A 13,044-nucleotide genomic window follows, 5' to 3' on the forward strand; every position below is an offset into this window, starting at 1 on the left:
ACAGAGAAGTGTTCTGTGGGTTTTTAAAACTAAATTGTTGTACCCTAAAATCTGTTGCTTCATTTTTGAACCTTTGCATAAATGTTTGTGATTCTCCCCAAGTTAATTGTAGACAGGATCTTGGAGTTTATTAAGCATATGATTCTACATCAATGTAGCTGTATTTTGTGGTTTTGAAGTGTTTTCTATTATTGTATATAAGCAGAACTTTTTTTCTGGTAAAAATAGCAGATTATTTTGTAATTTGCAGTGAGTAAGCCTTCTTGGAATAACTATACTTTGTAGTGAGCTTATTTTGAGATGTATATTAAAAAAAAAAAAACTTTTCTATTGCATATGTTGAGGTTAGGTTTCTGCAGATGCAGTCCTATTAGCAACTCCTTTTCAATTCTTTACTGGTAAGACCTTGTATGTGTTTGTCCTCTGTTGCCCTGGGACTCCTTGGAATATCCACTCAAACTCTTTACTTAAAGAGTGGCTGGTGTAGTAATTTGTGGTGAGTTCTTTGTTTGGAATTCAGTGCTTCTCCATGAGATTTAGCAGAGCCCTGTAGATGGACACACAGCTTTTACAGTTGCCAGTAAAGTCTCATTTGGAGAAATCACTTACAATACAGTAAATAAGAAAGAGCAGATTAGGACATTGAGGCATACCTTAGGATTATTTTCAGTTTGAGTTCAAAGGAATTCAAGTAGATATTTATGAAAGAAAGGGTCTGTAAACAGCATTTTAAGTATCTTTGTTATTTGCAACTGAGCATTGTATGTGTAAAGTGAGGGGAAACCCCTATGAAAATGACATAAATAACATTTATCAGCAAATTCTATGAGCTGGTCATATTTGCTTTTACATTACTATTTTTTCAGTAGAACAAAATTAGAAGCCTCTCTCTGATCAGAAGACCTGTGTCCTTTGACTATTAGAAATAGTAACTGTGGGAAAACAATTTAACCTCAGGAGCAGGTTGGGGTTTTGGTTATTATTTGATTGGTTGTTTTTTGTTTGTTTTCTTGCTTGTTTTCTGCAGCCCCTGAATATTCTGGCTGACTGTCTCCCTTTTTTCAGAGGCTGTTGCTCTTTCTCCTCCTCTAGGCTCTCTGTCATTGTTGTAGTAAATATTTTTAAGTATCCTATGTGACGTGGAGGCTACCAGCAATGTCAGAAACATGAAAATATACTTTTGTTCACAATTTTATTACTGCCTTTTTATTCTTAAATCACCTGACAGTATACTGTTGAAATAGCCAGATACTAGTTAAAAGAATTTTGAGATGTGTTACAAAAAAATTCACAGTAGCTAATAAAGAGTTTTTAAGGGTACACTTCATCTTTACCTGTTGAACTCTAAAAAAGCATGCAACACCTCACTATTTTGGCCAACATATCGTGTGGCAGTGCATCTTGCTTGAGAATCACACATGTAACTTCTCTGATGTTTCTGTACTGACTGGGAGAGAATAAAAATACTGCTGCATATCTTCTGTGATTTACACTTTAGGAAAAAATAAATTGTGAAATGAGAATTTTGTAAACATTCAAGGCTGGTAGTATTTTGATATTGCAAAAGAAAGAATCAATCCTGCCACAGTGATTCATTTCAGTCTTTTCTGACACAGGTGGTTGTATGGTTTGTTATATACCACACAGGGAAACTGAGCAGAATTAATGCAGACAGTCAGGTTTCATTTTTTCTTTTTATTAAAACTAGTCAGGCAAAATTAAAGCAAAGACCAGTTTCTGATTTTCATTTCACTTCACTGATACTTGTGCTAGCACAAAATGAGCCACTCAGATACAGGAAGAAACAGGACAACTGGGTTCTTATTGACACCCCTATTTTATGCAGTTTAAAATTGTTAAACCCATAGCTCAGGTCTTCTTGGAAACTATTCTGAGGGTAGCAGGTGTCACTGGAAAGAGTGTGGCACGTGCTTGCTGAAGCCTCTTGCAACCTTGGGCTTGGAAGAAGAGTTGGGAACTGTATTGAGAATTTATGGAACTGTAAGTTGTTGCCTTCTTAGGGTAAGGAACAGTGAGTTCTTGTCTCTTGTGATTTTTCTCAGCATCTGAAGAGCTGCTGCAAATGCCCAGCTGAGAACTGCTGTCAAAAGGTTCTGACAAACTCTGCTGAGCAGTCTGTGCCAGGGGCCTGGAGCCTGCGTCCCTCCCCAGGGTTTCCTGAGGCCAGCCTGGAGAGTGGCAGGGCCTCCTGGAGTTACACTGTGCTGCACAGTGAGGCAGCTAAAGCAGAGTCACTGCCATCCTGCTCATCCACTTTACACAAGGCTGTGGAAATTGTGGAGAGCACTAAATAATTATCACACAGTCAGTTTAATCACTTAATTCTTCCACAATAACATTTTGAGAGATAATTTTTTTTCCCCACCATAATCCCAGGGGTTTGTATACACCCTACTTCCAACCTATGTCAAGTTATTACTATTCAGGTTAATGTTTCATTAATAGTTTTTAATTTTTAATTTAAAAATGAAACAGCTTGCACTTCAGCTGAGATATTAATTTATGTTTAGCTCAACTCATAATTGCAAGCTGAAACTCAAATGTTTCAACTATTTCACAAAGGCAGTTTATTAATTGTCCACACTATAGGAGTTTGATGTATTCTGTTTCTGTGACCACTTCACCAAAGCAGTCTCTTCACTTGTTTGATATGAAAGAAATTCTTTAATTTCCTGCTTTGCCTTACTATTCTGATTTCTTACCACTTCCTCTAAGGTACTGAACCAAAGTTAGCCTGTGTTTATTGGAAGAGGCACATTAAATATCTGACATAATACAACCATTTCTTTTCAGTTTTTTGTTGCTTTAATTAACTGTTGGTATTCTGATTTTAAATTGCTCTGGTTTTTAGCATATTCATGGAACAGAAAAACGTAATGCAATATTTAATTCCCAAAACAATGAGAGGAGTCTCATAGCCCTCTGAGAGCAAAAACTAATAAGCTTATTTTAGAAAAGGAAGCTGAGTTTTTCAGCATGGGCTTGGTGTAACAAATCTTTCTTGGTATTTTCCTCTTCTGTCATCCAGGCAAAGGCAATAGGTTGAGTAAATTCTTCCAAGTCAATTTTTCTGCCATCTAAGATTGCCAATTGTTGAATCATGTCTTAGTGGCTTGTGCCTTTTTTGGTGATCTCCCATTCAATGCAATTTAGTCTGAAATAGTTAAATGACAGGTTTAAGCAATAGCTGGAAACATTTAATCATTTATATTCTTATCATCATGAATAGAAGGGCACAAAAAATGGATTTTTGAGTAAGTCCAAATAGCAGCATAGAGAGGGGTGCCATAAACAGGCCTTGTACAACCCAGAAGTCTTGACTCCCTAAATGGATCAGTGATTTTTCTGTGCATTATTTAGCATCACTCAAGAGTTGGGAACCTGTGTTGTTAAAATGATTTGCTGATGTTATGTAGGTTGGCAGACTTGTAGAGTGTAGTGACAGTGGATGTATTTACAGTAGAAGGGACTTCTAGTAGAGATGTGGCACCTGTGCACCAGGTTTTCTAGACTCCCTGAATAATAAACTCCCTGAAAAGTTCCTTTGGCCATTTTCCTCTCCAAGCAGACACTGCTTACTCAGAAGATGCAACTGTTAAGATTAATTTCCTGCAAAATCAACAGTTCTGGTTCCTCCCCTTGCATTTTGTTATGTCATTTGAAGTTGCTGAACCCTGCCCAGCCTTGTGGTTACCGACAGGAACCTTTGTCACCCCGTGTGGTGTGAGTGCCTCCCAGGGCTGCAGCTCTGTGTGCTCTGGGCTTCCTGTCAGCAGCACTCATGAAATGTCAGATGCATTTGCTATCTTGGGAATTTAGTGCACTGTAGAACTTCCACGGAGTTAAGGAGCTAATTGCTCCTCTGGTTTTCTCTTGGCTTCTCTAAGGCAGCTCCCTGCCAGGTCTTCACTGTCACCTCAGCAGGTTGGGCTCCAGTTCCATTCTTAATGATTTTGTTCTGGTAGGAGTAGGGATAGGAGAGGTATCAAATAACCAACTTTCCCTAGCAGAGCATGGAAGCCACAGTGTGTAAGACAGAATGTCTTAGATGTATAAACAAGTTATATGTCAGTGTCATTAACCACATTCCCTTTTGGTTACTTGGTAGATACAAAGCAATTCAGCCCTGCCATCAGGTTTATTTTCATTACATTAGGGATGTGTTCTCTGTAAGCCAGAGAGGGCTGCTGCCTTCTGTTTCCCTGTGTTCTGCTCTTTTCCATCTATGCAAGAGAACATATTTCTCATGTTCCCCTTTTATTTCTCTGAGGGAGGAAGCATTACCCTGTCTGGAGCTGTGCCTTCTAGTTCCTCCTGATTCTGCAAGGTCTCCAGCAGCTTCTTCTTCTTCATACACTTTGACCAGACACTACAGATGCACCCCTCATTACTTCAGTCTTTCTGTTGTGCTTTCTGTTTGGTTTTGTTCAGCTGTGGGATTGCAGCACTTCCTGGCTGTACTTCAGTTTAACTTCTGGCTGGACTTCTGCCTAGGGCAGCAACTTTTGACTTAACATACTCCATAGCAGCACTCATTGACTGACTGTGTCTGATCTGTGGGGTAAAATTGCACTCCCTTGCAATTTTTTTCGTCTTATATACACTCCCCAGAACTGCTTGATACACATGGGTTTTTTAAGAGAAAATAACCTGCATATGAACCTTCTTTTAAATCTTAAAAGGCAGAAAAGTTTGGGGTTTTCCTTCCTCCCTATCCCCCTTTATTGTCCTAGACAGGTATTTTTTCCATTTTCACAAGCATTTGCAACCTTCAGCCACATTCTTGCTGTCAGCTGTCAGCAACAGATCCAGACACTCTGCCCTTTCAGAAAGTGAAACTTCATTTGTTCAAAAGTTATAATGCCATTTTCATATAGTAAATCAAAAGTTGTCTTTAAAGACTCTTTGTATCTAACATTCCTGGTCCTTCCTGTGTTAATGAAGAAAATCAATTGATAGGTGATGGTATTCTCATGTTTTAGAACTTTTATTTAAATGTCACAATATTTCTATGAGATTCCATTGCATCCTGGGGCTGGGGAGTCCACCTAATGCCTTCCTTTAAACATAATATTTTTCTTCTGCTGATCTTTGTGCTGTTGCAAATTCATGAGACATGCATACAGATACCAAAACTTTCAAACTCATCTGTGTGAAATCTGAAAATTCAGACCACTATAAGAAGGCTGCTAATGAAAAGGTCTCCTGCACCCTGGATTAGGTCACGTTTTGCGATAGTGAACTAAATCTTATGATCCACTATGTTACAATTACGATGTGGCTTCAGGGTTAATCTAAGCTTGCCTTCTTGCACCCCAGTTTTTTGTTTCAGGTTAGTTCCATGCATTGATTATCTGCTCCATATCCATAAGATTTTATGCCAAAATAGACAACCCATCTGTATTACTGATACCTTTGCAACATTTGCATCCCTATGTGGTATTATTAACTGAGATTATTAAATTTTAAAGGAGTTAGGAGGAGTGACCTCATTGCTCTCTAAAGAGGGGAAAAGTGGAGAGGGGGGTGTTGAGCTCAGCTTCCTGGGATGCAGTGACAGGACATATGGGAATGGTCCAAAGCTCTACCAGGGGAGGTTCAGACAAGACATGATGAAGCATTTCTTTGCTCTGAGGGTGGTCAGACACTGGAACAGGCTTCCTTGAGAGACAGTTAATGTCCCAAGCTTGTCAGTGTTAAAGAGGCATTTAACAACCTGTAACTGTTGGTCAGCGCTGAAATAGTCAGACAATTGCAGTGGTGGTCACTGTGGGTCCCTTCGAACTGTTCTATTCCATGCCATGCCATGCCATGCCATGCCATGCCATGCCATGCCATGCCATGCCATGCCATGCCATGCCATGCTGCCATGCCATTCTATTCATCTTTTAGTAAAGCAGGTAGGATTTCTCTATTCTCAGCATTTCACTCGGATGATAAAACTAGTAACTCCTCACCTGGTTGTTTAACATATTTTCAGGGTTTTATTGCTTGTTTGCATTATTTAATGCTTGAGGAGTTTCACTGGAGCTGTGGTGACTTTGTTTATAGTTTCTACCTTATACAGAAGTATTCCTGTGAGTTTCTTCTCAGATATTTAACTGCATAAAACTACACACTGTTTTTTCAGCATGTTTAGATCTCTGCTCATTTCACGTACTTGAAAACATTGAAACATGTCAGAAACATTTAAAATAAACTCATGTCCTTCCTGTGTGTAATGAGATGCAACATTATATTCAAATGTGTAACTGCACATTCTCTGTCACTTGAAGTTTTTCTCTACTGCTGCTTCCTGTGAATTTGTATTTATCTTCCTTGTTTAGTACCAGGGCTTGTGATCTGCAGCTCCAAACACAGCAATTCCCTTTGCAATCTGCAAAATTAATTCATGCTATTAACAAAAATAATAAACTTTGTGTGGGTGAAGCACTGTTGCTTTTGTCCTATGCTTTTGGTCCAGGCTTTCATGATTCTGTATGGAAACAACATCACAATTCTCTCAACTCCTCTTCCTGTTGACACACTGAATTACTGTGGTCTTACAAGTACACTGAATGTAGCAGATTTGTTTACTTTTGGAGATTTTAATTGCCTCTGTCCTTACAACTTTATTAGCAGATCATTCCCTCACTGTAACATTAATCTCTCCCCTTCCCTGTCACATCCAGTCTTTTCTTCAGAAGAAACTTACAGTAGCATTTTTGTGTTCACAGGTTAGGAGGGATCTCTGGAGGCCAGCTGGTCCAGCTCAAAGTCAAGCCCGTTTTGATGTTACATCAGATTGTTCAGATTCTTGTGCAGTTGAATTTTGAGAACTTCCATAGATGGAGTCTTTTAGCTCTACTTGATAGTCTGCACCTTTCTCCATTTCTATTCTTTTCCTACAAAATGGGATTTCTGGTATTTCATCTTGTCTGGTGACTCTTGTCCTTTCACTTTGTACCCCTTTGAAATAAAACCTCATTTCAACTTCTGTTGAGGCCAACCATTTACCCATCCCTAACCTGAACAATTCCAGTTCTCTCAGCTTCTCTTGAGCATCATGTGATCATCTTGGTGGTCTTCCATGAAGCCATGGAGTGTTTAGTATTTTTTGTGTACTGAGGACCCCAAAGTTAGTCATAATATTCCACATATGGTCTTGCAAATGACAGATAGGGGAGGAAATCTACTTCCCTCAAGTTACTGTCTGTGCATTCACCAGCACATACTCACACAGTCATGGCGAAGGCTGGCTCCTCATTCCTCTCTGCTTGCCTTGTTGTCCACCAGGGCTGTCAGGTCCTGTTTCTCATGGTGCCTGCTAGCTGGTGAGTGCATCTTATTCCATTGTGTGGTGCTGTTCCATCCCAGCTACAGGACTCTGCACTTGCTGTTGTTGAACTGCGAGCTTCCTGTCAACTCGTTACTCATCCTGTCTGGGTCACTCACAGGAGCCACCCTGCCCTCCAGTGCATCAGCTTTCAACTTAAAGCCACTGGCTGTGACTCCAGCAGCTTTACCACTCACCTGATAATTCCTCTGTGCAGTCCATGTTTGGCTATAAAGATACTTTTGAGATGTTGTGTTGGAAGTCATGCTATAGTCAAGGAAATGTACTGTCTTCCCTTTGTCCACCAAGACAGACATTTCATCATTGAAGGAAATGAGGGTAGTCAAACACAGTTTGTCCTTTCTAGATCCATTCTGGGTGTTTTTATCCTTCCATGTGCATCATGTTCTTGAAAGTGGATTCCTGAAGGATTTTTCTCCATGATCATCTTGGGCAGTGTGGTCAGGCTGCTATTCTACCCTGTAGCCCCATGTTGTCCCTTTAGAATATGGATGTGGCATTTGTGCTTTATCACTCATCACCTTTCCAAGTTGCCATGACCTTTCAAAGGTGATAGAGAACAGCCTGGTAATGGTCTTGACTGGTATTTTCAGCGCACTTGGATGCATCTTGTATTGTCTCAAGACCTGGTATATGCCAAGTTTGCTTCACTGGACCTGAGAGGCTCCTGAGCAGGGCTTGAGAGTGAAGTGAAGCAAAAAAGGCATAGACTGCCTTGATCTTCTCCATGTCTCTGGTACTAGATCACCTCCCACACTGGGAGCAGTGGGACTATATTTGCTTCAGTCTTTCTTTTATGGCCAATGTATTTATAGAATCTCTTGTATCCCTTCATAATCCTGGCTAGTTTCAGTTCCAGCTGAGCTTGGTTTTCCCAATTCCATCTTTTCCAGTTTGAGAGGTTCCTGCTGGGTAACCCAACTCAGCTTCCATGTTCCATATCTTTACCTTTTGTGGTGAGTTGAGGCAGAGGTTGCCCATTTAGGCAGACTGGCTCCTTGCCATTCCTGCTCAATTTCTAACTGGAACAGCTCAATAGCTAACTAGAACAGACTGTTCTTGTGCTATGAACGTGTCATCTTTGAGGATCAGCCCACTCCTCTGCCCTTCACAGCAGCTTTTCACAGGATCCTGCCAAAGAGTTTTCCAAACAAGCCATGGTCTGGCTCGATTCTTCTGGATTGAAGTCCAAGGTCTGCTATTTTCCTTCTTCAGGTCTGTTCAAGTCTTCAATTCCACCATCTTGCAGTTGCTTCTGCCAAGTCTGCCACAGACTTTGTCTTTCTGAACCAGTTCATTCTTGTCTGTGAATAATAAATTAGAGTGTCTCCTTGTCCACTTCTGTTGCACCCTTACTTAGACATAAGGGTCCCTGCTACTGAAATCCCTGTGTTGTGTTGTACAACACACACAGCTACTGATATGATCCCTAACTGAAAGACAGGTATCACTTCTTATGGCTGAGTCTTGTACTTTAACACCTTTTGATTTCAGAGGACTCTGCAGAAGGAGAGCTTTGTCTGGTGTGAGTTAGGTGGTTGTTTTGAGGGTTGTAACTCAGTAAAATGCCTTCTTGGCTTATTGCTTGTTTGGAAGAAAAGAAGTGTTCCTGATAGTCAGGCATCTCTTGGATTGCTTGTAGCCTGCCAAGTTGCTCTTCATGAATATGTAGGAATGGTTAATCTATTTACTAGATGTTCTTATCATTAACTCCCTTAGACCACGTCATCTTTAATGTCATACTGCATTAACTGTATTTCTCATCCTTTTCTCCCTGGTATTCAGATCTGAGATCCTCTTTTCTAGGGATAAAATTCCATGGTATTTGACCCTAAAGGGGGATCTCACAGTAATATAAACCTCTACCCCTCTCTTAATCTAAGTATCCACAGCTTTTCATACAATTTCATGCTCTTCCCTGGTAGAGTTCTTGCTCCAGCCACCTGTTTTGCTTTGTTTTGTTCTTCCTCTAAGTGTGTGTAGGAGCTTGTCATGCCTCAGATGATCTTTTGTCCTCATAATAAGAATAGATTTTAAAAATGCATTTAGCTGGGAATGCATTCATAGCATGCTTCATTTACAAGATTAAAAAGTCTAGGACCTTCTATGTTTTTAGAACTTGTCAGAGATCAGAATTTCATTGTTTTCCCTTTTACAGATTCTCACAACTGCTCATAAGACACATTCTGACAGGCAGTGCTTATCTGAAGAATACTGAACAGAGCATTGTAGACATCATTTTAAGAAGTGTAGAACTACACATGCAGTGAACACCAAAAAAGCAGTGTGAGATAGCCAGCAGTTACACATTTGTAAACTCGAATCAATGTTTCATATGGAATGGGTGAGTGGATGTGCCAGATCTTTGTGTGATCTGCAGTTGTACATGAAGGTTACCTAGTCACATTGCTTGCCATGTGAGTGCTGTTGAACCCTCCAGGTGTGCAGGAGCAGGTTACACCTGCAGTGCTTTTTGCCTACCACATACTCCACCTTGCATTAGCAGTGGAGTGTCAGTGGATCCTGGGAGTGCAGCGGGTAGCAAGGAATGATTGAAAATTCCAGATAGGCATCTCTGGCTATCTTCATTACCAGAATCTTCCCATAAGCTTGTGAGTGATTATTAGAGGTGTGAAATGAGAGTCAGCAAAATATGAAAGATATTACATTTGTTACAGCTAAAGGTAGAAGCTAATGGTTTCCAAAGAATAATGAAAGGGGATATTAACAGTGACTACAGATTTCAACAGTTATCAAGAATGCTCTAAACATTTGAATAAAAATAGCTTATTTTTACTCTAAATGCATAGCTAAAATTGTATTCTATTAATACATGCATTATCACAACTTGTTTTTGATTTGTTTTAGATGAGAAGATTGTGGAAAAAATCCGAGCTTTACAAATGAAAGCTGAAGACTATGAGGTTGTTAAGGTGATTGGAAGAGGGGCTTTTGGAGAAGTGCAGCTGGTAAGAATGTAATGATTTAATGTTTAGAGAGATAAACAGCTTTAACCAAAAACTTCCTCAATCTTCATGTTTTATATTTAAAAATTCTTCTTAAAAAGAACAAGTGTAATTTTCATTGTATTGAGAGATTGTTTCTGTGCATAGTAAACAGTAAATCTGAGTTCAAAATATAATGGACAGGAAGGGAAGAACTCGGGAATGTTTTCTATCCTTTGGTCAAAATCAAAAAGGCAGTCCATGGCAATTCTAAATCTTTTTGGCCACAAGTATCACTGTATAATATATGAAACCTGCTACAAAAGAGCAGGCAAACACTGCAACAAAATATTTTTGTTTTGTTCTTATAATTGTGATGCTTGCATTATATTTTAAGTGACATGACTCACAGGATTTTTAAGATTCCTTCTGTAACATTGTCCCCTTGACATTGTATGCAATATAATACCTAAACTATGAATAAAATTACTTTTAAATTTTCTATTGCAGAGAAATTCTGTTATAAAAAAAAGGTAATCAAGCTACAAAAAGTAACTTGGTGTATCACATGTAGTCTGATTTTCATTTAATTTTGATTTTTCCAGGACTTCCAAGTCCTACTGTCTGATAAGTTGGCACAAAAATGTGAACCTGTGTATGAGATGGATTGATATGTCAGTTTTGAAATAAGTATTGGATGTAAGTGCCAGATAGAATCTAAAATGCAAACATTAGGGACAAGTTATCATGAGCTAACAGATAACTGTGCACCAGCTGATCCATGGTGATTTTCTGGGTGAGTACTTTTAGAGGAAGAGAGAATGGAAAGGGGAGCAACTAATGTGCTGCAGTTGAAGCTTGTTATCTTGTTACCACAAGGTAACAAAAATTACTCTCTTGCTTGTACTTGTTGACCTGGAGCTGGTATTTTACTGCTCTGTGGTAATTTTGCCCTAGGAAGTTGGGAAAATCATATTGACTTGTAATGTATAACCATTTTGGAAAATACAAAGATGTGTTGGAGTTTTGTTGACGAATGTGGTAAGATCTATGCTGTGAAGGGCTTGTAGAAGACACAGTGTATAATGGCAATAAATTTATGATCCTTTTATAAATTCTTTGTATTTTCCTTATTAGTGTTGTTTGAATTTTTTGGAACTTGAAAAAAACCTCTTCCGATTAGCCTAATGTTGTTTGCATGACTCATGGTTAATTTTCAAATTTAGATGTGATTAGTATGGCAGATAGCAACATCTAATCAGCAAGTTTTATTCATCTATGTAATTTTTTAAGAAATCTTCATCCAAGTCTAGTAGCATGAGAATGTAGCACCCTCCTCTCTTTCTTTCTGTCAGGGTCATTTACACTTTGTCCAGAAGAGTGAATGAACTATGGAATGGAGTATTTCTAAATATCCTCATTTTCTAGCAAGACTTTAAAGAATTATTATGTATATTTATAACCTTGTATGATTTTATATCTTTGTAGCAAGAAATTAAAATCAAAACCAAAACCTTCAGCAGAACCTTACTTTCTTGTGAAGGGGCTGCTGCAGGATGTTTTTAAGAAAGCAGTCTAGTCCATGTCTTTTCAATGACAGTCACGTCAAATGGTTCATTTTAAAGTCTTTTATTAGACATTTGTATCTTTACATTAATCCACATGGAGCAGTGAATAGAGATGCTCCTTATGCACTGGCATGTGAAGTCAGTAAAAAATCAAGTTGTAAGGAGCAGGGTTCCTTGTCCATTTGTTGAGGGGATAGGAGGTGAAAAAGAGTAAGTCCCAATAACAGAAGCCATGTGCCGTTTTTAGATGTCACATTCATATTTCCTGGAAGCGTCCAAGATAACAATATTTTTGATGTGCTTCAAAAATGAAAATACACTGTTTTCATATGTGTGTTTCTTAAGAACAGAAGGTTTTTTCTAACTTATTTTTATTTTCTTTTTAACAATTAATTTCAAATAAAAGGTCCTGATTTGTTCTGGAAACTCTTTTTTGTAATTCACCATGCCATATACAATTTGAATTTTTAAGAAGAGATAACTTTTTGTAGTGTACATACTGCAGTTGGGCACTTTGAGGGATCTGAAGACAAGAATTATTTTTCATTTGCCCTAACATTAAAATGTAATGACAAAATGACTAATAACGTGGTCATACAATGATGGGGTTTGGACTGCATTGTTGTCATGGGGTTTTTAAAAAAACTCTAAAAAGCCCTTCAAAAAAAGCAAGAATCCTTGGTATTGGAAAGAAACTTATTTGTTTTCATTCCTTCATGTCAATTTAAAATAACACTTTTTCTGGAGAGTAAAAATACAAATAGAAATCATAATTTTATGCAGTCTTACAGCTGAAAAGGAATGGGCTAATAAATACAACTGCAGATCTGAACTAATATTAGCTGGTGATGTGGACATACATACCTCCATTTTTTGCCTCACAAGGTATGGTACAAGTTTAAACTATTGAGCTAAGCTCTATCTATTTCTACTCCATTCAAAATGTTGACACCACTGTTGCAGATGATGGATTTGTGGTAATGAAAATATTTTGCAACGCTTTCTGTGATCAAAATAGAAATTTGCTTCAGTGGGGATTAAATACAGAAAGAACCATAAATAAAACATGATTAAGTACATGAGTTAAATTAATGAATGTTGTGTTATCAGTATGTGTTATTGTGCATAGAAATTTCAGCACAAATAATTATTATATGTTTCTAATGATTCTATT

General features: G+C 38.4%; 1 protein-coding gene across 2 annotated transcripts in view; it reads left to right on the forward strand.

The window, feature by feature from the left end:
* The window catches only part of ROCK2 (Rho associated coiled-coil containing protein kinase 2), a 97,403-nt gene that overhangs the window by 40,726 nt on the left and 43,633 nt on the right, over window positions 1-13,044 (forward strand). For both annotated transcript variants that reach the window (XM_058802903.1, XM_058802904.1), the window contains exon 3: window positions 10,226-10,326. In XM_058802903.1, coding sequence (XP_058658886.1) covers window positions 10,226-10,326 — 101 coding nt within the window. The remainder of the gene's footprint in view (window positions 1-10,225; window positions 10,327-13,044) is intronic.

This window comes from Ammospiza caudacuta, chromosome 3 (genome assembly GCF_027887145.1).
Source record: "Ammospiza caudacuta isolate bAmmCau1 chromosome 3, bAmmCau1.pri, whole genome shotgun sequence".
Taxonomy (NCBI): Eukaryota; Metazoa; Chordata; class Aves; order Passeriformes; family Passerellidae; genus Ammospiza; species Ammospiza caudacuta.